At 49.4% G+C, this 24,801-nt stretch overlaps 1 protein-coding gene across 1 annotated transcript in view; it reads left to right on the plus strand.

Annotated features, from left to right (window-relative positions):
* MYO18B (myosin XVIIIB) overlaps positions 1-24,801 on the plus strand; it is a 223,757-nt gene that overhangs the window by 122,474 nt on the left and 76,482 nt on the right. Inside the window, exons 33-34 of the mRNA XM_070769757.1 lie at positions 2,993-3,097; positions 12,560-12,712. Of these exons, the coding sequence (XP_070625858.1) occupies positions 2,993-3,097; positions 12,560-12,712 (258 nt within the window). The remainder of the gene's footprint in view (positions 1-2,992; positions 3,098-12,559; positions 12,713-24,801) is intronic.

Genomic DNA, 24,801 nt, shown 5'->3' on the forward strand with positions numbered 1-24,801 from the left:
CAACTGCAGGGGCTGAGAGTGTGGGCACTGGAACTCCTTGACTCTTGGTATGAGTGTTTGCCTTCCCAACGCAACAACAGTGTGATCCTGGGAAAGTGACCATAAACCCTCCGCTCCACCCGAACTCCATTCCCTTCCTCAGCTGCTTTCTCCATGTCCACCACTGGTCACTTGGAGCCAGTTTATAAGACACACAGGAAAGCTGATGTTGCTAGTTTATTTGGAGTTATAGAGGCTTGGATCGAATTCAGACTCCATTAGCTATCAAATGTGGGGCGTGGGAGAAATCACGTAACCTTGCTGATAAGCCTCACTTCTCTCATCTGTGAAATAGGATAACAGTGGCCACCTTGCAGGGTTATGGGGAAGATTCAAAAGATCGCAGGTGTGGAACCACGGCTCAGAGTTTGTAATGTCCTCCTCCTTTGCTGGAAACTTACAAGCAGTACTGGTGTGTGTGTGGATTTCCAGGCGGCCGATCCTTCCCAGAGGTACCCGGGAACCAGCCCCGTGGCTGACCTGCTCCTGGGCGTGCCTGCTCCATCCCAGGAGAAGGCGAGTGCAGGGACTTGACGTCCTGTAGAGTCCCCTCCCCCCGCCCGCACTCCCCACCTCCTGCCTGAGTAGCATCATCCTGGGCGAGGCTGGAGGAGGCCGTGGTGGTGTCAGGACCCTGGCGGGAGATGAGCCTCTCATCCTGGGCAGATGGGGCCACCTCAGTACCCCGTCACTGCTGGGGGGTGAGGGACTGTAAGAAGCGAGCCCTTCTTCACTCTCAGTGGTTGATGCTGCTGCATCTGCTGCCCGGCCCGCTCCCCAAATACTCCTTTTGGGGCTCCTTTACAGTTCAGCCCCTCTGGGGGTTCATGCAGATCATCCCAAGGGGCCAAGTACATTCTCCCCAGAACTTCCTGGAGTTGGAAAAAATCATAGATTTTAGGTTCATTCAGACCTGTGTGCCCTTGAGTAAGTCTCCTAACTTCCCTAAGACTCAGTTTTCTCATCTGTGAAATGGGAGCAATAAGAGAAAATGATTTCCGTCCCCTATGCTATTGTGAGAATAAGATCAAAGAATGGTAAGGTGCCTTATAAACTGTAAAGTGCTGGGAGTTACCACATAGAAATGTTCTACAGAATACTCTCTAGAGAACTGCCTCTCTTGACACATAGCTTTTATTATTTTGTACATTTTTCAAAAGGAGTTTCAGCTTCTGCAGGTGTGAGCAGACTGCCTTGTGTCTTTCATTCTTAAAAGAAAGTCTTGAACTGTTTTCTGAAATGACCGTCCATCAGGAGTTTGCTTTTTCTCTCCATGGGTCAGGAGGTGGAAACCCAGTCCCTGCCCATGTGCCCTCAGGTGAAGGGGACGCAATTGCTAATGCGTTCCAGGAGCGCCTCAATGTGTTGTGAGTGCCCCAAGCCAGGACCCTGATGGGCCGGAGATGTGACCCAGACCCTCCTGGGGCTTCTTTATGACCAGATTTATAAAGGGGGGAGTGAGGTCAGAGAAGGGTGTGCCTCTCCTCTGACAGATACTAACACTTGATTGCACGTCCAGTGACTGCTCTGCTCGCTCTGTCTCTCTCCGTGGCAGGAAATCAATCATTAGTGACCTGGGTGGGAAAGCTGCTGACTGTCTGATGGTGACAGAGGAGCCCAGGCCAGCAGACGGAATGCTGACAGTTCTCAACAGCAGCTGACCTAGGAGTCTCTGCTTCAGGACCTCTCTCTGACTCAGTTTGCCCATCTGTGAGGGAAGTCCATTGATAGCACAGGATGGAGCAGGAGGAAGGGGTGAGACAGCACACAGGAGAGGCAGGTGCAGAAGAGGGTGTGCACAGCGCCGTTACCGTGGGGCATCCACTTTAGCAGGGAGCGCCTGCCTCTGCTGGGTGGTCACTGAGAAATCAGAGCCGATTGTAAGTTAAAAGAGCCGCTCGTAGCCATAGTCTTAGTCAGTTTGGGCTACTCTAGCAAAACTGGGGGTGCAGAGTGGAGGCTTAAAGAGCAAAGGTTTATTTCCCATAGTTCTGGAGACTGGAAAGTCCCAAGATCAAGGTGCTAGTAGATCTGGTGTGGGGCAAGGGCCCCACTCCCAACTTGCAGATAGACGGCTGCCTTCTCACTGTGTCCTCACGTAGGGAAGACAGAGGAAATGAGGTTCTTGTTTGTAAGGGCACTCATTCCAGCATGGGGGCTCCCCCCACCCCGCCAACCTCATCTAACCCTAACCATCTCCCACAGGCCTCATCATCAAATATTCTTGCCTTGGGAGTTAGGATATCAACATTAGGAATTTTGGAGAGACAGACTTGAAGTCTAGACACCAAATAATCTCAAATGCAACTTTTGCTGCATTATAGTTCCCAGGTAGCTCAAGGATAAAGAATCCACAACTGCCAGGCAAGAGACACAGGTTCAACCCCTGGATCGGGAAGATCCCCTGGAGGAGGGCGTGGCAACCTACTCCAGTATTCTCACCTGGAGAAGAAAGGAGCCTGGTGGGCTGTGGTCCAGGGGGTTGCAAAGGGTCAGACGTGACGTAGTGACTAAACAGCAACAGGTGTATTTAATAAGAAAGATGAATGCGTCCTACCTAACATGTAGGATACGATGCTGCACAGAGTCTTAAAAGGTCAGCGCGCCCAGACTTGTACCTGTTCCAGAGAGGCCACGGCAGAGGAAGGAGACAGCTGTTAGGAAATGGGCAGGAGACTGGGGCTGGGGACTCCACAGTGAATGCCAGGGGGCTCCCCATAATTGTTCCGTTCTCCCCATAATTGTCCAGCTCCTGAGCTTTTAGGCTTCTGAATTCTCTAACAGAAATACCTCCTCCCCCCGCGCAAACTACTAGGTCAGCCTTTGTGGAACTGGGCGAGCAGCCATGAACTCCACACACCCAGCCCCGTCCTCCAGAGGGTCCTGGCCTCGGGGGGCCCGTCCAGATGGAGTGCGCGTGTCCCACGCCTGCGTCTACCCTTTGTGCCCGCAGCTCCGCCAGCTGGAAATGCAGCTGGAGCAAGAGTACGAGGAGAAGCAGATGGTCCTCCACGAGAAGCAGGACCTGGAAGGCTTGATCGGGACCCTCTGCGACCAGGTAAGACGGAGCCGCAGCAGACAGCCCGGAGAGCGCAGTCCCTGCCCCGGCCCGGTTGAGAGCTGATTGCTGGGGAGGCCAGCGGGGAGTAGGGGTCTTAGGACCCGGCCCAAGGATAGACCTGTCAGCTGGCCTCCACCTGCTCTTCCCAGGAGCCTTCTGCTCCACCAGTCTGTCTGTCCTCACTCACCGCCACTTCAGAGGGGACCTTCTGTGTGTGGGCGGTGGGGGGGTGGTCTTCACACAGCAGGGTTCTTGGAAGAACCCCTGAGAATACAGAGAGTGGGTCTGGCCACAAGCGCCAGGCCCAGTGGTCTTGCCTTCAGCCACTGCTGGGGTGAGCATGTAGACGACGGCCTTCGCTTTGGCGGGGTGACTGAACGGCCACTGTGCTCACAGCTGCCCTCGTGAGAACCGGACTTTTGCTGGCCACAGAGTCAGGCGGCGGGGCTGGGCTGCTTCTGCCTGCACGGTGCTGGGTGATCTGATGAGGCGCCCTGAGCTCCTGATGAGCAGAGCCTGGTGGGGCTGCCGCCCTCGCTGGAGACCAGGGCGCCCGGTGCAGCACTGCCGGCCTGACGTTGGGAGCGGCATCACTCCTTGTTGTCGGTGGGGGCAGGGTGGGGGGGGACAAGGAGGGGAGGGGCTGTCTGGTGTGTTGCAGCCTGTTGAGCAGCATTTCTGGCCTCCACCTCCTAAAGGCCAGAAGCACGCCCCTTGGCCATGACAACCAGCAGCGTCTACCAACACGACCAAGTGTCCCTCCAGGACACAGTCAGCCTCCCGCTTTACAGAGAACCACTCCTGCAGAGAAAGCAGTGAGCAGAGCCCAGAGCCAGCACCGGGTGTCGGAGCTTGGGGAACCGCTCCTGCATCCCCCGGATGTTCTTCCCCCGCCCATGCTGCTGCCCTGAGAACCCCAACATTGGAGAGAAGTGCCAGCAGCTCCTATGATTTTCTTTTAAAATATCATAGGAGTGTTTTTTTTTTAATGTATCCGCTTAATGTGTTCATTGTCTTTTAAGTAGTGACGATCTTGCTGTCAGTATCTCCACCCCCAGCCCAGTCATTCCTCTTGTTCACAGAGAGCTGTGGGTCCCCTCCCAATAGTCGGCCAGGCCTCGGACAAATAGGTGCTCACTATGTTGTTGTCATTTTTTTTAATTGACTAAATGAGTGAATTCTAGAGCGGGACCACCGCCATCATGAGAGTGAGAGCCGGAATCTGAGGGCATCAGGGGAAGGACCGTATATTCTCTTTCTTCTCTGGGTTTTCTGAATTTTCAGCCAAGCAAACTGGGGTCACTGAATGCACAAGCCATTGAGGCTCTGCCCGCTTTTTGGCTTCTGTGCAAGAAAGCACACCTCCGTATTTGATTCTAGAATGACAGAAATCCCTGGGAGAGGACTTCCCTGGCGGTCCAGTGGGTAAGACGCCATGCTCCGAATGCAAGGGACCAGGGTTCAACCCCTGATCAGGGAACTACAGTCCACATGCCACAGCTAAGAGCCCGAACGCCACAACTAACAATTCTGTGCATGGTGCGGCCGAATAAACAAAAATAAATATTTTAAAAATCCCTGGGAGAAGGTCACCGTCTGTCCAGCATGGTCCATTTGAGAAAACAAAGGCATTAATCCAGTAAAGAAAGGTTCTTATAAATATTGCTAAAGTCTGAATTTTACATGCAGAGAGAAGATAACTTCAGTGAATGAAATGCTAATTCCGTGTGAGTCACCAAGCTGGAGCCCTTGAATAACTTACACGTTAAATACTTGTAAGTGTTTCAGTGAGACACTGAGAGTAGAACAGACAGCGTAATTGATATCTGTGCACTGGGAGGACAGGGTTCACATAAATTAACATTCTGCTGCATGGGATTCAGATGTTTTTTAAGGAAGCAGAACATTTCCAAAACAGTTGGTGGCCTCTTGGTTTCTATTCTTCATCTCTGGTGTCTCTACCCTTCCGTCGTTTTTTCTTCCCTCCCAGAGGGGCCTGCTTTCCTGAGGCTGGGGACCGCAGTTCCCCTGCGTGTGTGTGTGAGCTGCCTTGACTTTGTCTCCCACTGGGCTCTGTTGTTGAGATTGCTCCACGCTAGCCCGTGTAGCTCTGATCCATCCTTTTAAACCGCCTCACAGTGTTCGTCTTCTTTCCCCCTGTTCTTCTGTTGGTGGGTATTTACGTGTCTCACAGTGCATGTGGGAAAAGCTTCTCCAGGGTATAAAGCTGGAGAGGGAACTGCTGGCTGTGAGGGATGTACCATTTTGGAATTATCAGGTGTTGCCCACATTGTTCCTCAGAGTGATAGCGGCAGTTTATGTTGTCACCAGCATATTTTATAAATATATTTAAATTAATTAGTTGAGGTATTTAAATTTTTGGTTGTGATGGGTCTTCGTTGCTGCATGCGACGTCTCTCCAGATGCAGTGAATGGGGGCTACTCTTCGTCGCAGTGCGTGGACTTCTCCTCGAGCCTTCTCACTGGCAGGTGGACTCTTAACCACTGCACTAGAAGTCCGTCATTAGCAGCTTTTTCTTTCTTCCCCACCCCCCCAGCACATGGCACTATCAGACATTTGAATACCTTTATCAGTTACTGAGTGTTGCATTGTACTGCTAATCCCTCTTTACTAGTGGGATTCTGCATTTTTCATGTCTATTATGATTTTCTCTTATGTGAGTTACCTGTTTATAGTGTTTCAGTTCAGTCACTCAGTCATGTTCGACTCTTTGCGACCCCATGGACTGCAGCACACCAGGCTTCCCTGTCCATCACCAACTCCTGGAGCTTGATCAAATTCATGTTCGTTGAGTCGGTGATGCCATCCAACCATCTCATCCTCTGTCGGCCCCTTCTCCTCCTGCCTTCAATCTTTTCCAGCATCAGAGTCTTTTCCGATGAGTCAGCTCTTCGAATCAGGTGGCCAAAGTATTGGAGCTTCAGCATCAGTCCTTCCAATGAATATTCAAGACTGACTTCCTTTAGGATGGACTGGTTGGATCTCGTTGTAGTCCAAGGGACTCTCAAGAGTCTTCTCCAACACCACAGTTCAAAAGCATCAATTCTTTGGTGCTCAGCTTTCTTTTTGGCTCAACTCTCACATCCATACATGACCACTGGAAAAGTCATAGCTTTGACTAGACAGACCTTATTGGCAACATAATGTCTCTGCTTTTTAATATGCTGTCTAGGTTGGTCATAGCTTTTCTCAAAGGAGCAAACGTCTTTGAATTTCATGGCTATAGTCACCGTCTGCAGTGATTTTGAAGCCCAAGAAAATAAAGGCTCTCACTGTTTCCATTGTTTCCCCATCTATTTGCCATGAAGTGATGGGACCGGACACCATGGTCTTTGTGTTTTGAATGTTGAGTTTTAAGCCAGCTTTTTCACTCTGCTCTTTCACTTTTCCTCAAGAGACTCTTTAGTTCCTCTTCACTTTCTGCCATAAGCGTGGTATCATTTGCATATCCGAGGTTATTGATATTTCTCCTGGCAATCTTGATTCCAGCTTGTGCTTCTTCCAACCCAGCATTTCGCATAATATACCCTGCATTTAAGTTAAATAAGCAGGGTGACAATATATAGCCTTGACGTACTCCTTTTCCTATTTGGAACCAGTCTGTTATTCCATGTCCAGTTCTAACTATTGCTTCCTGACCTGCATACATATTTCTCAAGAGGCAGGTCACGTGGTCTGATATTCCCATCGCTTTAAAAATTTTCCACAGTTTATTGTGATCCACATAGTCAAAGGCTTTGGCATAGTCAATAAAGCAGAAATAGATGTTTTTCTGTAACTCTCTTGCTTTTTCGATGATCCAGCTGATGTTGGCAATTTGATCTCTGGTTCCTCTGCCTTTTCTAAATCCAGCTTGAATATCTGGAAGTTCTAGGTTCACGTGCTGTTGAAGCCTGGCTTGGAGAATTTTGAGCATTACTTTGCTAGCGTGTGAGATGAGTGCAATTGTGCAGTAGTTTGAGCATTCTTTGGCATTGCCTTTCTTTGGGATTGGAATGAAAACTGACATTTTCCAGTCCTGTGGCCACTGCTGAGTTTTCCAAATTTGCTGGCATATTGAGTGTAGCATTTTCACAGCATCATCTTCCAGGATTTGAAATAGCTCAGCTGGAATTCCATCACCTCCACTAGCTTTGTTAGTAGTGATGCTTCCTAAGGCCCACTTGACTTCACATTCCAGGATGTCTGGCTCTAGGTGAGTGATCACACCATCGTGGTTATCTGGTTCATTAAGATCTTTTTTGTATAGTTCTTCTGTGTATTCTTGCCACCTCTTCTTAATATCTTCTGCTTCTGTTAGGTCCATACCATTTCTGTCCTTTATTGTGCCCATAAAGTGTTTGGTCTTCCTCTTTTTTCTATTAATTATTCATGACCCTTATCCAAGATGCTAATCTACTTTTGGTTGTATATTTTGAAATGAGCTCCTACTCTGTGGATAAGGATTTCACTTTGTTTATAACATTTTAGAGGCTTCCCTGGTGGCTCAGTGGTAAAGAATCTACCCATCAATGCACGAGATAGAGGTCCTATCCCTGGGTCGGGAAGATCCCTTGGAAGAGGAAATGGCAACCTACTCCAGTGTTCCTGCCTGGAGAACCCCATGGACAGAGGACCCTGGCAGGCTACAGTCCATGAGGTCGCCAGAGTCAGATACTCATTAGCGACTAAACAACAGCAACATAATGTTTTTTACTTAATGAAGTGTTTTTTAAATAGTCTTATTATCCAGTTATGGTTGGTGCTTTTACGATTTCTTTCCTTAACTGACTTCATAAAGATAATTCACCATATTTCTGAAAATTTCTAAAGTTTTGGGCACTTTTAAGTCTTTAATCCACTTAGCTTTTATTTTGGTACGTGTGAGGTAAGAATCTATTTTTTCCTGATATAAATCACCTTCATTTTAGTTCATGAGTGATTTTTTTTCTAAAATTTTTATTTATGTATGTCTGTATTTGGGGGCTGTCCATTCTGTTTAATTGGTGTATTTGTCAGTTCTTGCATCATGTGGCCTTAATGGCTGGGTCTGATAACTTGTAAACAGCTCATCTCTATAATTCGCTTATCTATTTGTGATCCTTTAATCTTCTTATTGAGATTGCATAGCATACCCTGATGGGATTTTCAAATGCATTGGTTTGCAGATTAGTTGGGAACCAGTGACATAGTTGTTTTTTTTAAAATAGTGAACCATTGCAGTCATGAGCATGCTATATCTCTTCATATATCTGTGGCTTTCGTAAATATTTTACTTCTTATTATAAATCAATAATTTATAATAAATAAATAACCTTCTAGTATGTATTTTATTTTCTTCTATATAAGTCCTAAGCTGCTTGTTAGATTTATCTCTAGGAATCTTGTAGTTTCTATGGCTATTATGAGTAGAATATTTTTCTATACTTTGATTAATTATAATGGTAAATGGGAATATGCTTTGCTTATAACTGTATGGTTGTTTTCTCTTTCTATATTTTGAGGTTATGTTTTTCAGGGCATCTAAGTTTATTTTATTTCTTTATTTCCTTGGCACATTGTAGGTTGTTCCTTTACTGTATGGTGTTCCTCTTTTCTCCATGAATTACTTTTGCCTTATTTTATTTTGCTTGATTTCTTTTAGTTTGCCTGCAAGGTCTTTTTTTCTTTTTTATCCTTTTGTTGTTAACCTTTCTCTGTGTGTGTGTGTGTGTGTGTGTGTGTGTAAACCTTAAAGAGCTGGATACTGTTTAACAATGTCTAGTAGTACTTGTAGTATTCATTGGAGAATTTAATTCATTTATATTAATATAATAATTAATGATTATTTCTGTTTTTTTGTGTATAGTTTGGTTGGTTTATTACTCTTTTTCTTTGCTTGTTCCTTTTTCCCTTTCCTGCTTTGGAATAGATCAATAATGTCTTCTATGATCCCTTTTCTTCCATTGCTGGGTCTAAAACTACAAACCATGTTTCTATTCCTTTGGTAGTTACCCATACATTTTTAGATTAAGTCCTTAACCATAATTTTTTTCTGGCATGCTTTACTTTTCACAGCAGGTCTGTTGAATAGATACTATTTGTTCCTTCATGTAAATGAAACAAGTGAGGCTCAAAAGGTGAAGCCCATTGCCCAAGGTCATATAGCTTACCAACGGTGTAGCTGGATTCAAAGGAAGATCTATATTATTTGGAAACCTTTAAAAAAAAATCTAACACCTTGCTGCTTGAAAAATGATTAAGTTTCAGCTAACTAGAATTATCTTTTTTGAACCATCTTTTTTCATAATGTTATCAAGCAAGTTACCAAATTAATCTGCCATTAATTTGCTGTGAAACCTTCAGCTGCATACATTCTCTCTCCAAGCCTCAATTTTCCTGTCTGTAAAGTGGCTTGATTGTCCCTAATATTTAGATCATTTGTTAAAAGTGCTTAGAGAGTTCTTTGTCGACAGATATTGAACAGCTTCCCCTAACAGCTTTATGATAAACAGTGAGACTATGGAGGTTGGAATAGAGTTTCCCACAACAGCACTGAACATCGTTTAGATTTATTGGTTAATTATTCACCGGCTTTATCTAAATTTGAATCTGTGTGCTGCAAAATGTAAACTTGCAGAATGACATTTATTTCCCATTAACCTAATGAGTTTGGGGCTTTTTTTTTGTCTCCTCCTCTAGTGTAGCAATTTATTATGAAGGAGAGGATGACTTGGTCTGAGGTTTTGTTGTGAATTTTGTTTGCAGTGATCCTTCTGGAGAGGAGATAGTGCCAGCATTTTCAGTCTTTTTGGCAGCGAGGATGGTGTCACCCAGAATGTCCCTGGTACTGACCTGCCCCACAGGCTAATGAAAAGCACTTTAGGATGTGTGCAGAGCAGGGGCAGATACAAAAATGAGAAAGGTGCAAAAGCATGCTGCCTGAGTATAATCACAACAACAACCTGGGCTCCAGAGTTAATAAGTCCAGGCTCTGGTGTAGCCAGGTACTCTGGTGCAGCGGGTAGAGACTTGAATACTAATGATGGACTGCCTGGGTTCTGATCCCCGGGTGGACACTTGGGAGCAGTGTGGCCTTGGCCTGATTGTGCCAGGTTTCTTGGCTGTGCCTCCGTTTCCCTGTGCCAGTATCTACTGGAGTGCCCCGCACACCTCAGGAGGCGTGAGTGGGCCCCGGAGAGCCTCTCTCACCATCACTTGCCCTGTCTCTGTGCCCCCGGGCTAACCCCCCAGCACTGCACATTCAGGATGGCTTCCCGGCTGGGCCCTTCCTGCACCTCAGCTCACCAGCTCCTGCTTACCTGAGACTCTCTGCAATCCCATGCCAGCCTGAGCTGGAATACTCCTCTGCGCCTCCATAACACCCTTAAAAAAAAAAAAAAAAGGACACCACATAACCTCTCTCATCATGTATTTTACTAAAATTACCTCTTTGCAGTCAGAGAAACTGGGTTCATATCCTAACTCTGCCACTTATGATCTTGGGCAAATGACTTCACGTTTGTTGTAAACCTCAGTTTGGTCATCTGTAAAATGGGACTCATAGTACTTCACACCCCCATAGATTCACCACGTGGACTCCATGTGTTCAGATGTGTTCAGAACAGTGCCTGACACTTAGCAAACCCTCTAAGTATAAGCTATTGCTATTTTAATAAAGGCAATAATAATAATGTCACTATAAAGAGACTATCATGGCAGTAAAATGTGGTAATATGTGACAAAGGGCCTGGAACAATGAATGCCGAGTCCTCAGCTGCTCGGCTCTATATATCAGCATTTTAAACTTAACAAAACAATGTATCTGAGAACTAAGAGGCTGTAGTCTAAGAACCAACTCATTTTTCAAAGAATTCAAAACCGGTGGTAGAATAATAGTCATGCAAAGTCTAGAGGAATTCATCCTAGGTCATCAGACAACGCTCATAATCTTTGATATTTGTAAAGCGTTAGGCAGCGTACAAAGTGCTTTTTGATTCATTATCACGTCTGATCCCTGTCTTAACAAGGAGGACAGGGTTTTTTGTTTGTTTGTTTGTGTTTTTAATCTCTTCCTTTACAAATACTCAGGTTCAGAGAGGCGGCATGACTTGGCCTGAATTCCACGTCTAACAAGTGGTGAAGCGGGGTTTCAAGCCTGGGTCGCCTCATTCTAAATCTAAAATACGCGGGGGCATTCTAACACCCTAGGGCTTGGTTGCGCTTGGTGTGGAGGCACAGGTATCCAGGGGTGGAGAAACTGGGTCCCGTGGAGGACGAACGTGCACCCCATTTTCTTTAAACCCCTCCAACAATGCTGCTCTCCTCTGGTCTCCTGCAGAGAACGGGATTTTAGTTTCTTTCAGAGACATTAGCCCCAGTGCTTTTGAAGCCACTGTTCTGTTTCTAGGGGAGACTGTGGGCTGTCGGGATTTCATCAGGCCCCTGTGTGTTTCTTCACCTCCCTTGGTTTGTCTCAGCCTGTGTCGTTGGCCACTGGGAGTTGTCAACGGATCTAATCCGCCCTCCTGGTGCAGAGTCCAGGCTGCGGCTTCTTCAGGGGCCACTTGACTACTGGTCCCTTGGAGGACAGGGTCCTGGGTGACAGAATGTGCTCACCTCTGGGCAAGGTTCCTCTGCAGAAAATGGCCTTTTTTTTTTTTAATTTGTATGACTTTATTTTTATTTTTAAAATATCTATTTATTTATTTGGCTGTGCCAGGTCTTCAGTCTTCATTGTGGCATGTGGGATCTGTTTCCCCGACTAGGGATCAAACCCGGGGCCTCTGCATTGGCAGCGCGGAGTCTTAGCCACTGGACCACCAGGGAAGCCCCTGGTCTGTCTTTATACTAGCAGAAGAGACCAACTCGAGCGACAGAAATGTGTCTTTTAGACCTTGAAGAGCAGCACAGCAGTTTCTAACACCATTCACTGATCTGTGACATACTCACACAGACGCACACCTCACCCCTCCTGTATAGCGCATGGAATTTTCATCAGCTCACAAAGCCAGCACCCAGATGAGCGCCACTCATAACCCCGCTAGCAGTGCCCCTCCTGTATTACCCAGTCTCTGCCCCTTGGGGGTCACTGCTGTCCTGACTTCTGTCAGCAGAGGGCCTCACCCGACGTGTTGGCTCTCACAAGGTGATGCTTTGGTACACATTGTGAGCCAGGATGACTTGGATCATTTCAGGGTGTGAAAACAGTCATGACAGCAGCTCCGACTGTTGTGCCTTTGCTGTGGGTCGTGCTCTGGGCTAAGCACCTAATTCCCACAGCAGGCCTGTGTGGTTGCTGCCACTCCTGTTGCGCAGGTGAGAAGGCTGAGGCTTGGGAAGGAGAAAGGTCTTGTCCATGGTCCACAGTATGAGTGGTGGAGGCAGGATCTGAACTCAGGGAGCCTGGTTCCAGAGAACTTGGACCCTGGCCACTGCTTTGCCATCCTAGCTCACAGGAACTTTCCCTTGGCTTCCAGATCGGCCATCGGGACTTTGACGTGGAGAAGCGTCTTCGGAGGGACCTCAGGAGGACTCACGCGCTGCTGTCAGACGTGCAGCTCCTGCTGGGGACCATGGAGGACGGCAAGACGTCGGTCAGCAAGGAGGAGCTGGAGAAAGTGCAGAGCCAGGTGGGTGTCACGGGCCTCTCGGAGCTGGGTGGGGAGGAGACTGCAGCCGGCAGGGGGATAGTGGTTCTCCAGATGTGGCCACGGTCACAGCCCTGACCTCTGACTTTCACACACCTGTGGGGAGGTGGGTGGCATGGAGGGGCTGCGTGGGTCATGTAGATGTGATACATGAGGACAGGGGTTCAGAAATGACTAGGGAGCCTGTTCCCTTCTTTATGGCCGAAGCAAATGAGTTTTGAGGCCTCGGGCAGATCAGGGCGCTTGGGCGGAACGGTGAGCACAGCACGTCTGTGACTGTGTGTGTGTCTGTGTCGGCCTGCATGTGCACATGAGTGGTGACCAGCAGAGCTGGGTATGAAACAGATAGCGCTGATAATGCATATCCTACATGAGTATCATCATCTCCATTCACAAGCGGGGGGACGGGGTGGCAAGGGGGGAAGTGACCCACTGAGTCTCACAGCTAGACGATGCAGAATCAGAATTTAAACCCAGATTTCCAGACCCCACCGTCCCTGGCTGCCTCAGAGGAGCATTGGAGGTGGATGGGAGGTGAGGCCAGGAGGGACCCGACCACCTCAGGAGATGTGATGGGCGTGGACTGTTCTAAAAGTTACCGCTAAAAGTCCCATGTCCTGGGCAAGCCCTCAGTCCCAGAGAAACCGGGACAGTTGGTCAGTCATTTTCTTTATGGCTGTGTCAGAACATTAGAATCACGTGTGCTTGAGCGTGTCCTCCTCCCTTGATCCTTGTGGTATCCCTGGGGGAGGGCAAGTGGTCTTGTGCCCATTTTACAGATGGGAAGATTCTGTCTGGAGGTGGGAAGCAGTGTACCCAAGGTAACACATCAGGTGGGTGGCAGGGTTGGAATTCAAATCCCAGGCTCATGAGTCCAAGTGCAGAATCTGGGAGCTCTTTTGTCTTACCTTGTTTCTTCCTGTCTGTGTGACTGACCAGGCAGATGGAGGACCCGAGCCGCCTCTGTCAGGCGGGCAGGATGTCCAAGCACTCAGCCATCTCTCAGGCATCTCGGGTTCATGCAGCTCCCTTGGCAGGGGACCCTGTGTTCAGCCCATCTTCCATCAAAATATTCCTGATGCCATCCAAGCCCTCCTCACCCCAGAGGTGAATGTTCTTGAAAAGGAACCGCAGTGGTTTTGTTTCTTCTCCTTTTCTGTTTTTCTTTTTCTTATTCATGAGAAACCTCCCTCTGCAGGGTTAAAATGTGTGTTCTTGGAAAATAGTGGTATTTAATGAAGGCGCCTTGCGCTGAATCAAAGAGCTTCATTCTTCTGAAAGTCCTTCTTCCCTGTCTCTGCGTCTGGCTCCTATCAAAGGGAATTCGCAGCCTTGGCTTTCTGTGGCCGTTGTCATGGAAATCGTTATAAGGATGGGATTGCGTGGACCAGAGGTCAGGGTACAGTTGCTTTGACTCCCAGCACACGTGTCCTGGATGCCGGAGTCAGAGCTAATCAAATAAAGCAGCGATGACATCGGGCACTGCTGGCTCTCCTCTCCCAGGTATGGGAGTTGTCCTGTACCTGAAGGCTCTGGGGACAGAGGCAGGGAGCACAAGCGGGAGGGGAGGAGAGAGCTAAGTTTGCTGCATCCTCAGTGCTGGGGATGGTGCTGACCTGTTCATTCATCCCTTCATTCAGTATTTATGCAGCATCCACCGAGTGCCCGGCGACATGCTAGATCTAAGTGCATTACGGTTAGCAAGAGAGGCGCGGTCCTCTCCTCATGCAGCTGACGTCTGATGGGAAAGAGCAAACAATGATGCAAATAAGCAGAAACATCCCACACCTTAATTCAGGTAGTAAAGGGAACATGCAGAGTTACCATCAGTAATAAAGGGAATAGGGAATTGTGCAGGTCTCGTTTAGCTTGGATGGGTCAGCTAGCCTCCCCTGGGAGAAGGAGGAGCAGGCAGCGGCCATAACGTGTGGGGCCCGGAAGGTTTGGATTTTATTCCAGCGGTGATGAGAAGCCGTTGGGGCATCCTGAGCGGGGCGTGACACAGTCTGATTCACGCCTGTGTGGGGAGTGGATCGAGGAGGGCTGAGTGGGTGCCGTTAGGCTGGTATACCCCTCTGGGCTGGAGGAGATGGCCTCTGGGGTTAAATGGAGACAGCAAAAGGAGGCACACTGGGGCTAGTTTGAAGCTGATGGGACTGGTGGGTCAGGTGGCAACGAGAAGTGTCTTTATTTAGGTCATCTTCACCAGAACTCTGGGAGGTGGCGACTTCTGTTTTGGAGCCATTTCACTACCTAGGAAACAGGTTCCGAGAGGCCGAGCGACTTCCCCAGGGCACACAGCAGTCTCTGTCTTACTGCCGCCAGTTCTGTGCCACGATGTGAGCATTTTTCTGGCACCCACCACGTGTAGGCTTTTCCTTGGAATTTCGGAGTCCCCGGACTTGGCTGCACATCACATAACAAGCATTGTTTAAAAATCACAGATTTCTAGATCCCCCTTCCTCCTTTTTTTCCCTTTGTTGAAACCCAGCATCTGTGTTTTTAACAGTCACATGAGGGAAATCCGATGCTGGTCTTAGGACCACCATTTGGGAAATGTGGGTTCTGTTTATCCTTCAAAACACCCTTTCAAGTTCCATGGCATGGGCCCATTTTGCAGGTGAGAAGACTGATGGTGAGATTATATTAGTGTGACAGAGCCTAGTTCAACCAGTTTTAAAATTCGTTAAATATTGAGTAAGGGGAAGTGGTTCCAGCACTTGCTAGTTTTGTGACCTTCACCGTGGGCTTCCATGAGCCCTTCTCCTAAATCAGAGCATTGTCATCTCCTGGTGGCCCAGGCATGTGTGTGTGTGGGGGGGGGGGGGGGGGCGGGGGCAGTGATGAGGTGCTGCCAGGATAGGTTTGAAGAGCTTGAATACCCTCCAAAGCCTCTACAGCTTGCTAACCTTGGCGCCGGGTAACCTAGAGAAAGGTTTTCTCTCAGGGCAGATAAGAGGGAACGCGTTTGAAAGCACCTCTCAGCGAGCAAACTGTGTACATTTAGTGAGTGCTGATGCGGTGTCCACTCTGGGATGATTTGAGGCCAGGCGGTGGGGATAAGGAAGTGCCCTTCTCGACAGGGGCTCCCAGTCCAGGGAGAGGCCGGCCTCAGAGGAGACTGTTGCCAGCAGGGTGACAAGATCTTTACTGGGGAATGTTGTTATTTAGTCACTAAGTCATGTCTGACTCTTCTGCAACCCCATGGACTGCACACCAGGCTCCACTGTCCATGGGATTCTCCAGACAAGAATACTGAAGTGGGTTACCATGCCCCCCTCCAAGGGATCTTCCCCACCCAGGGATCGAACCCACATCTCCTGCATCGGCAGGGGGTTCTTTACCACTGAGCCACCAGGGAAGCCCCTGGGGAAGTGTTGGGGGTTAGCTAATTTCTCTGTGGGAGAGGAGCTCGTGGCTTCAGCTGTCGTCCTAAAGATGGAAGTGACCGGCTGGCTGAGTAAGGCGCATGTGGGTGTTCTGGGAGGAAGCACCCGCGCGTCCAGGGGCAGAGGCAGGCGGAGTGATGGAGCATGCTCAGTTGTGCATTGTATCGCTGGTATACAGTGTTCCCCAAGGTAAGGGCAGAGAGGATAATGCTGCTCTTTGAGGCTGGAGTCAGCCATGAATGGTTTACTGAGCCTGGCTAAAGAGTTGGGGCCTTATCCCAAAGGTGACTGGGAGCTACAGAGCAGGCACAAGTGCGGTCAGCAGTGCTTGTGAAAAACGGCAGGCTTCAAGGCCAGCGGAAGCAGTGATGTGTGGCACGCCCTGCTCAGCCAGAGGCGTGGGAGGATCTCCTCGGAGTAGTGGCCCCTTGTTGGCACCAGGGACTGGTTTCGTGGAAGGTACTTTTTTAGGGACCAGGCTGGGATGGTTTCATGATGATTCAAGCGTGTTACATTTACTTGTTTTTCCATCGGCTCCACCTCAGATCATCAGGCATTAGACCCCAGAGGTTGAGGACCCCTGCCTTAGAGCATCTCCCAGGGCCCCTGGATTCTTCCCGTGTGGACAAAGAGCCCCTCGCCCCACCTTCTAGAATCCTGAGAAAATTGTCTCTTTCTACTCAGTTTCCCTCCATTGGAAGACTTGGTGCTGTCTGAGTTAACACTTGAGGTTTAAGACCCTGTGATAAAACACGGAAGATGCACACCTCATGAGTTCTAATCCCGCCTCTGCTGTTTAACGAGTTAGTTGTACGATTCTGAATAAGTCACCCTGCCTGTCAGAGGTTCCTTGTTCTTACTGAAGAAAAACAGTCATGATATTCCCAGCTTCTGGGCTGGGAGAAAGCACCCTAGACCCTGGATTGGAATTCCCTAAACTGAAACCTGTCAGGCAGGGATTTTTAAACACAGGGCTGCCTACTGGCTCCTACATCCCCCCACCCCCACCCTGAGTTGCCTGATGGAAGACTTTGGATTCGGGCTGGGATTTTACACGACCTGGGGGAACAGGTAGACAAGGCAATGTGTGGGGTGGGTCTAATGACGCATGTTCTTTAGGAGCAATTACTAATTAATTCCCAGGGAATGTTTCCACTGGAAACAAACTAATCTGGAGACAGAAGCAATCCCAGCCACCAAGATATATAATTGAGATAATCGCTATGCATAAATAACATCTGTGAGCAGCAGATGCCTGCACCTGGCTCCGAGGAGGAAGTGGAGAATGCTGTCTGCTCTGGGCAGTGGCTACCTTATTTTTTTTTAATTCATGCCTTTGACCTTTGCCTCCTCCAGAAAGGAAATATGTCATTTGCTTTTTTTTTTTCTTTTGGTTAAATGGAAAAGAGTGCCCGAGCTCTTCAGTTGTTTACTGAATTCCTGCGGGGGGCTGTCTTCCCCCTGCCTGCTGAGGACAAAGCTGTCGCCAGGCCTTAGCCATTGGGCCCCCTGCAGAGCCCTGGCACCCTGCCCCTGCCTGCCTGCCCCCTTCTCAGCCCACACCACCTGTGTGTCTCATTCAGCACTCTCTCAAGTCTGCCGGCCTCCCGTCTTACACAAGCAATCTTTCTGCCACCTGATCTTTGAGGAGAGATTTTTTAAAATACAAATACCATCTGGTTCTTTGCATTTGGGATCCATCCGAGGCACAATCCACCTCCCTCAATTTGACCTTTAAAGATGCACAGTCCAGGACTTCCCTGGTGGTCCAGCGGTAAAGAATCCACCTGCCAATGCAGGGGGCATGGGTTTGATCCCTGGTCTGGGAAGATCTCACATCCCACGGGGATCCCACATACAACTAAGCCCTCGGGTAGGCCCATTGGGCCTGGTGCGTCTTCCACACAGTGGACTCCCAGTAGTCCCCACCAGTGCACGGAAGACTGAGGGTCCCCTTTGCCCTTAACCAGGATGGTGGTCATCAGGCATCACCCATGCTTCTGCAAGACATTGAAAATAACTAGTGGGCTCTCGGAGGGTCATCCCAGTGGAGTCTTTAGTGTGAGCGGACACTTTGGGAGCACGTCTCTCCAGCCCGAAACCATGGAACAGGTGGTTTGTTGGTGGTTCTGGATGTTTTATTTGAAGAGACTTTCTTAAAGATTATGTTGGAGTAAATTGATTCAATATTAACATAACCTCCTATCAGAGAAAGATAAAGACCAAATTGTAATTGGTTAAAAACATGGTTATCAGCGGTCTGCTCACCCCACAAATATTGACACTTCCAAGGCTGTGATGAAGTGGGAAGAGGCTGGTTTCATGGCAGACAGGGAATGCCATCTATGCTTAGCCCTCGAAGCATAGATGAACTGTTCAGCTGTGGAGGGCCAGCCTCTCAGAGAGCCCGGCCAGCCCCTGGGGCCATCGTTACCATGGGAACACAGACACTGATGGCAGACATCCATGGTTTACACTCAGCCAGTCATGGGGCCAAGAGCTTAGAGATCATGACCTAACTCTGTGCCCCCAACCCACTTCAATGTAGCGAGTCCCTCGAGTAGAGGGACCTGTCCTCTGGCGCCAGAGCTCTGCACGTGAGCAAGGCCTCACCGGGTGGCAGAGTCCCCACAGGAAGCAGCCAGCATTCAGTAGTCCCTTCTCTGCAGCAGGAAGCTCAGCATATGAGAATCCCACCCAAAGTCACAGAGTTTGGGGGGCAACTGGGATGCATTGTATTTATTTATTTATTATTACGTGTGTATTGGTCATGCCGCACAGCACATGGGATCTCAGTTTCCCGACCAGAGATCAAACCTGAGCCTCCACTGGACCACCAGGAGGTTCCTAGGATGTACTTTAAATAATGTATCTTGAAAGAATTTCCAGTGTACCAAAAAATTATAAGGATAGTTCAAAGGATTCCTTTAAATCCTTCACCTAGATTCCTCAGCTTTTAACTTTTTGCCATGTTCGCGGTATCATTTTCTCACTAAATTACATCCTCTGAATTATTTGAAAACAAGTTACAGATGTGAAATCTCTTTACCCTTATCAAAATTGGAAATTTTAGCATGGATATTCTAACCCAGGGGTCAGCAAACTCAGGCTCACAGGCCAAGTCCAGCCCATGCTGCCTGATTTTTCGTTTTTGTTTTATTTTGCTTTGTTTTTTTATTACAGCCTGAGAGCTGAGAGAGGTTTTGTTTTTAAATAGCCACATATAAAGTTAGATAAGTACCCGCATTTATCCTTCCATTTTGCCTCTAGGCCTGCAGAGCCTAAAACACTCTGCAGCTTGCACTTGAAGGAAAACTTTGCTGACCCCTTATGCTGTCTGCTGACTATTCTGATTTTGCCTGTTGTTTTACTCACATTCTTTGTAGCCATTTTTCTCCCTGTTCAGGGTCCAGCCTAGACTGTGTCACAGTTGTGTTCAGTCTTGTGACACTGCCCATAGAGCCTCTGTCTTTGTATTTTATGACGCTAGAATTTTGGACGAGTTCGGGCCAGTTGTGTGGTAGAAACTTCTTCCACCTGGGTGACCTAGAATTGGAAGGCGTGTGTTTTTCATTTCAAAGCCGCTTGGATTTGTGTGGGTCTGAGGGTGTTCCTGGGACACGAGACTTCTGATCTTAAAACCAAAAAAGTTCCAGGCAGACAGGGATGAACTGGTCACCCTAGAGCCAGAGCTTCAAGTCCTAAGTAATTCTGGGGAAGATAAAAGGGCCCTCCCTCTGGGCTCTCCCTAAGACCTTTTGTTCTCAAAAGGTTCCCGCAGATTTAAGGGAGAGGCCAATGAGCCAGATGCTGATTTAAGAGCCATTTCTGGGTTCATCATCTGCTCCTGTGGCTCCTGACCTGCATTCCCACCCTCAGCCTGTTCCCATTCTGCAGCCCCCCGCCAACCCCGTCTCGCTGTCCTTGGTCTACTGATGCAGATGAGACTTGCTGATGACACTGCGCATGGTCATTGGGTCCTTCTCCTTGCTGGTTTCTAACTGCATCACGATTTAGCCCCTTTGCTATTGATGGGCATGTAAGTTATCTAGACTTAGAGCCATTATGAACGGCCGGGCAGTGGGTGGCCTCAGGAGGGGGCATCCGGGGCTCCTGTAGCCACACGAGGCCGTGGGCAGCTCAGGGGGCAAGACAGCAGCCCCGCTGACTGGGGCCGATTCAGCAATGCGCTGAGCTTGTCTTGCAGCCTCGCTCCCTCTGCGCATAGGTGTGGAGTCCCTACCGCAAGGCCCAGTGACCCTTCAGAGCCCCTGTCCAGTGGGAAGACAGACGTGGAGGTGCTCAGATGCTATGCTATTTAGGTGAGCACTGGGGAGCTGGAATATCACCAAAAGGGGGGCATGAATGGATGGAGGCAGGGAGGACCTTTTTTGAGTATTTTATCCTGCTTTTTCAAGTTTGTATTTTTTTTCTCTCTCTCTTTGGAGTGTGTTACAAATCCATCGTCCCCAGAGGGAAGACAGGAAGGAAATTCTTGAAGTCTGTTCAGTCATGTAGGACCTGTGCTGTCCTTTGGTCCTGTAATACAAAATGTGAAAGTGAAGTCGCTCAGTCGTGTCTGACTCTTTGCGACCCCATGTACTGTAGTCCACCAGGCTCCTCTGTCCATGGGGTTTTCCAGGCAAGAATACTGGAGTGGGTTGCCATTTCCTTCTCCAACAAAATTAGAAAGGGCTCCTGAACGCTCAAACAGACTTAAAACAAGTGAAAGGAGACCTGCTTTACTCAGCAGGTGGTAAACACATGACACAGGGCTCACAAGGAAAAGCTGTGCGTTTAAAAGTGACCTCGGTTCACTTCCTGGCTCCAGTCATCATTTAATAGCTATGTGACCTTGACACGTTAACTGGAATATCACAGAGGCTCTCTGAGCCTCAGTTTCCTCATCAGTAAAATGAAGACAAGAGTCAGTATGTGTTGCAAATTAACAGACACGTGGTCAGCATCCACAGAGAGCGGATACTATTATTGCCCTACTCGTCATGATGATTGTTACTACTCTGAGATGAGGGCGGTGGAAAGTAAATCCTCAGAGAGCATTTCAGCGCGTCGATAAATGATGGTCTTCTAGCACAGTGTACGGAAAGTCACAGAACGTTTAGAATATGCCCAAGTGATTGGAGATCAAGGACACAGAGAGGAACCACCATACGGTCTTAGGAAATTTCCCTGGAGGCCGCTGTCATCCAGCTCCTAAGCTGGACAGACCATCGGTGGACCTGACCTGATATTTTTAGTATGTTCACATTTAGTAAATTTGTTCTCTATCAGGGCTGTGTGTAGTTTGAGATGTTGGTGACTGCCTCCAGGGAAAAGCTTCCTACTAAAGGGTAACTTCTGGGCGTGCTGCTGGGACGCCACGGGCCAGGGTGTGTTGAGATTAGCCCGCCAAAGCCACCATTTCTTAGAACACTTCCCATGGCATTTGCTCTGTGGTATTTTTAAATCCTCTGAGTTGTTCAGTCAGACCCAGAAATCCAGGTTCTGATCACTCTGCTGAAATATCAGAATTTTCCCTGTTTCCCCAGCTCATTCTGTGTGTCAAGTCAACTCGTCTCGTAGCTTAATAAGTCCAAAGCAAACATTTTACCTTGGGTATTTGGAGCGGGCAGATGGCATCGCACGGGAAAGCACTGCTATTCTTCGGTTTGTAGTTGATGCCTGTGTGCTGGGAATCTCAATCGCCCTCCTCCCACTGAATGAGAGGGTGGGTGTTGGAGAGAGAATGCCTGAGACAGACCCAGCAGCAGAGAAAGGCTGTGTGCAGAGGGGGCTGGTGGTGGCCCAGAAAGAGCGGGGGTTTTGTTTTTTTTCCTTCAGCTTGGGTTGAGAGTCTCACGGACTTGACTCTGACCTTGGGCAAGTCACTTCCCTGCCCAGGCTGATTCCTCCCCTGCATGGCTGTGGTGGGCTACAGTTGTGATAAACCTCAAGGCCCGCGCGGTATCTGATGTGGTTGGTGTCGAAAAAATCTCATCCTGTCTTCATCTCCCCACTGAATAATAGGGAAGGGGGACTGTCAGTATTTATCCCCCTACCAGGAGGGGTCTACACACAGATTAGGAAATACATGGCTGTTACGCTGTCAAAGGGTTTTGGAGGGAGCTCCTTGGATCCAGCTTTGGGCACAGGGGTTTACTCTGTGGCTGACTCTGTATGTATTAGCTCTTCTGACTCCCTCACTCAGCCAGTGTCTGGGTTCCAGGGAACAACTGCACAGCTCACAGTTCATTAAACAGAAAAAGGGATGTGACAGGCTGAAAAATCTGAAAGGTTCTGAGGCTACGACTGCCTTCAGGCTTGGCTAGATCTAGGTGCTCCAGTCATGACATCAAGAACATCTCGTGGCTCAGCACCTTGAGGTCAGCTTTTATTCTTAGGCAGTCTCTTCCTTTTGGGGGCAGGATGGACACTCCAGGCTTACATCCTGTGTCAGAAAAAGCTGTGTCCGTAGTCACAGCCAGAATCCTGGTGTCAGCCTTGCTACTGTCCCACGACCAACCGCTGAGGCCAAAGAAGGCAGTGCTCTGACTGGCAAGTCTGATTCATGAGCTTCTCCTCTGGGCTCGAGGGAGGGGTGTCGGCCCCATCACAGGCATCTGAGGGATGGACATTCTTTGCAGAGAAGATAGGGGTGCTGTTATCCAAAGAAAAGAGAGTAGGCATGTGCAGTCACATCGCCAGATTCCCCTTCCGGAGCCTGTGTGGTGGGGACCACTGTTACAGAGGAGGGCAGTTAACCAATGGCTTGGGCGTGAGAGGAGATGAGCCGCATCCAGCATGGAAGCACTGTGGGCGCCTGGGGCTGCCGAGCACGTGGGGGAGGAGTCTCAGCCCCTGGGAGCCTGGTGTCCAGGCCGCCTGATACTTAATGCCAGGGTGACCCAAGCTAAGTCACTTCACCGCCCCACCCATCATTTTCCCCAAAAACAGCAGTGAGAATGGCGGCTGACCCGAGCCGAGTGTGTTGTCGTCAGGGTTAAGGGAGTGAACACGGAGCTACGCCTGGCCCAGAGCGGGGCCTCAGACGCCTCCCCAACGTGCTCGACAGCCCCCCGGGCTGCTGTGGCACTCCCATCCTGGGTGCCGTTCGCCTCCTCTTGCCCCCGAGAGCTCAGGCTTCCAGGGCCTCCAGGGTCCTCCCGGGTCCTCCCACACTGTCCAGGAGTCAGGACCTCGCCGCGCCCGCCCAGGCCGGGGCCGCGGCCCCCGGCATTCCTGTACACAGTGGCCACTGGTCAAGGTCTCCTGGCTCAGTGGCTGGGGAGGAACTGACGCCCCGCCCTGTGCAGGCGCTGGGACGGGTGGCTGATCCAGCGAGTGGATGATGGGGTGACTAGACTACTCGAGGAGGAGAGGAGCTTCTGGCCATTACAGGCATTTTGGTGCTTTGTACCCATGAACTTTGCACATTATTGTATTGATGTTGCAAGAAACAAGATTTGAAAGGAGAGAAAACATGAACTTGTAGGAAGATCAATTGGTTGTTTTGGAAGATCAATTGGAAGATCAATCAATCGGTTATTTCGCTGAGAGCCTGCTGTGGGTCCCGCCCCTACCCCAGGTCTAGAGGGGGTGGAAATCCTGGGGGCCTTTTCTCCGCCAGCCCTCCCCACCATGGTGGGGTCCCACCTGGAACCCGGGAGGGCTTATCCACGGGGACGGGTGGTGGCTTGGAGCTGATGGGTGTGCTGGCCGCTGCCCCTGGGACACTCGTTGCCATCGTGGCTGTGGGGCTGGCGGTGGGACTCCGGCAACCTTCCAGGGGAGCCTCTGCTCTCTGACCGCTCCACCCAGACCTCCCCCCGGGAAGACACCTTCAGAGCGGCGGTGGCCACGTCGCAAGCCCAAGGGATCTGATCTCAGCCCCGCTGTGACTTCCTCCCGACTTCATAAAAACGTCAGTCACACAGCCTCAATATGGAAATAACGTGCAGTGAGTTATTCTTCCACTACGTCATCCATAATGGAAAATCAGCCTGAGATGGCCCTGTATTTCTTCCCGCTCCCTAAAGTGTAATAAATTGAAATTTTTAAAGCTCGGCATTAACACAGCTCGTCAGCAGCATCCCTGGGCCTTCCCCGGGGGAGTCCGTGAGCTGGGGTGATGTCCGGTGTTGCCCATCCAGACCCGATGAAACCTGGGCCTGCTTGACTTGCTTGCCTCTGGGGCCAGCACCCTCCCTCCAGCCGTCCCAGTCTGCCAGGAAGCCTAAAACCCTTCCCTGGGATTGTGGTCCAGGCCCTGCCTTGCTGGCCCCGTGACCATGACAGCTTGGCCTCTCTGGCACTCTCTTCACCTCTAAAACAGGGTTGGAAAGTCCTCACTTCTCAGGCTAGTGAGTGATGAAAGTGAAAGTTGCTCAGTTGTGTCCAACTGTTTGAGACCCCATGAACTATACAATCCATGGAATTCTCCAGGCCAGAACACTGGAATGGGTAGCCTTTCCCTTCTCCAAGGGATCTTCCCAACCCAGGGATCGAACCCGGGTCTCCCGCATTGCAGGAGATTTCTTTACCGGCTGAGACACTAGGGAGGCCGAGAATACTGGAGTGGGTGGCCGATCGCTTCTCCAGCGAATCTTACCAACCCAGGAATTGAACCGGGATCTCCTGCATTGCAGGCAGATTCTTTACCACCTGAGCTATCAGGGAAGCCCA

The sequence above is a fragment of the Bos indicus genome, chromosome 17, assembly GCF_029378745.1.
Source record: "Bos indicus isolate NIAB-ARS_2022 breed Sahiwal x Tharparkar chromosome 17, NIAB-ARS_B.indTharparkar_mat_pri_1.0, whole genome shotgun sequence".
NCBI classification, from domain to species: Eukaryota; Metazoa; Chordata; class Mammalia; order Artiodactyla; family Bovidae; genus Bos; species Bos indicus.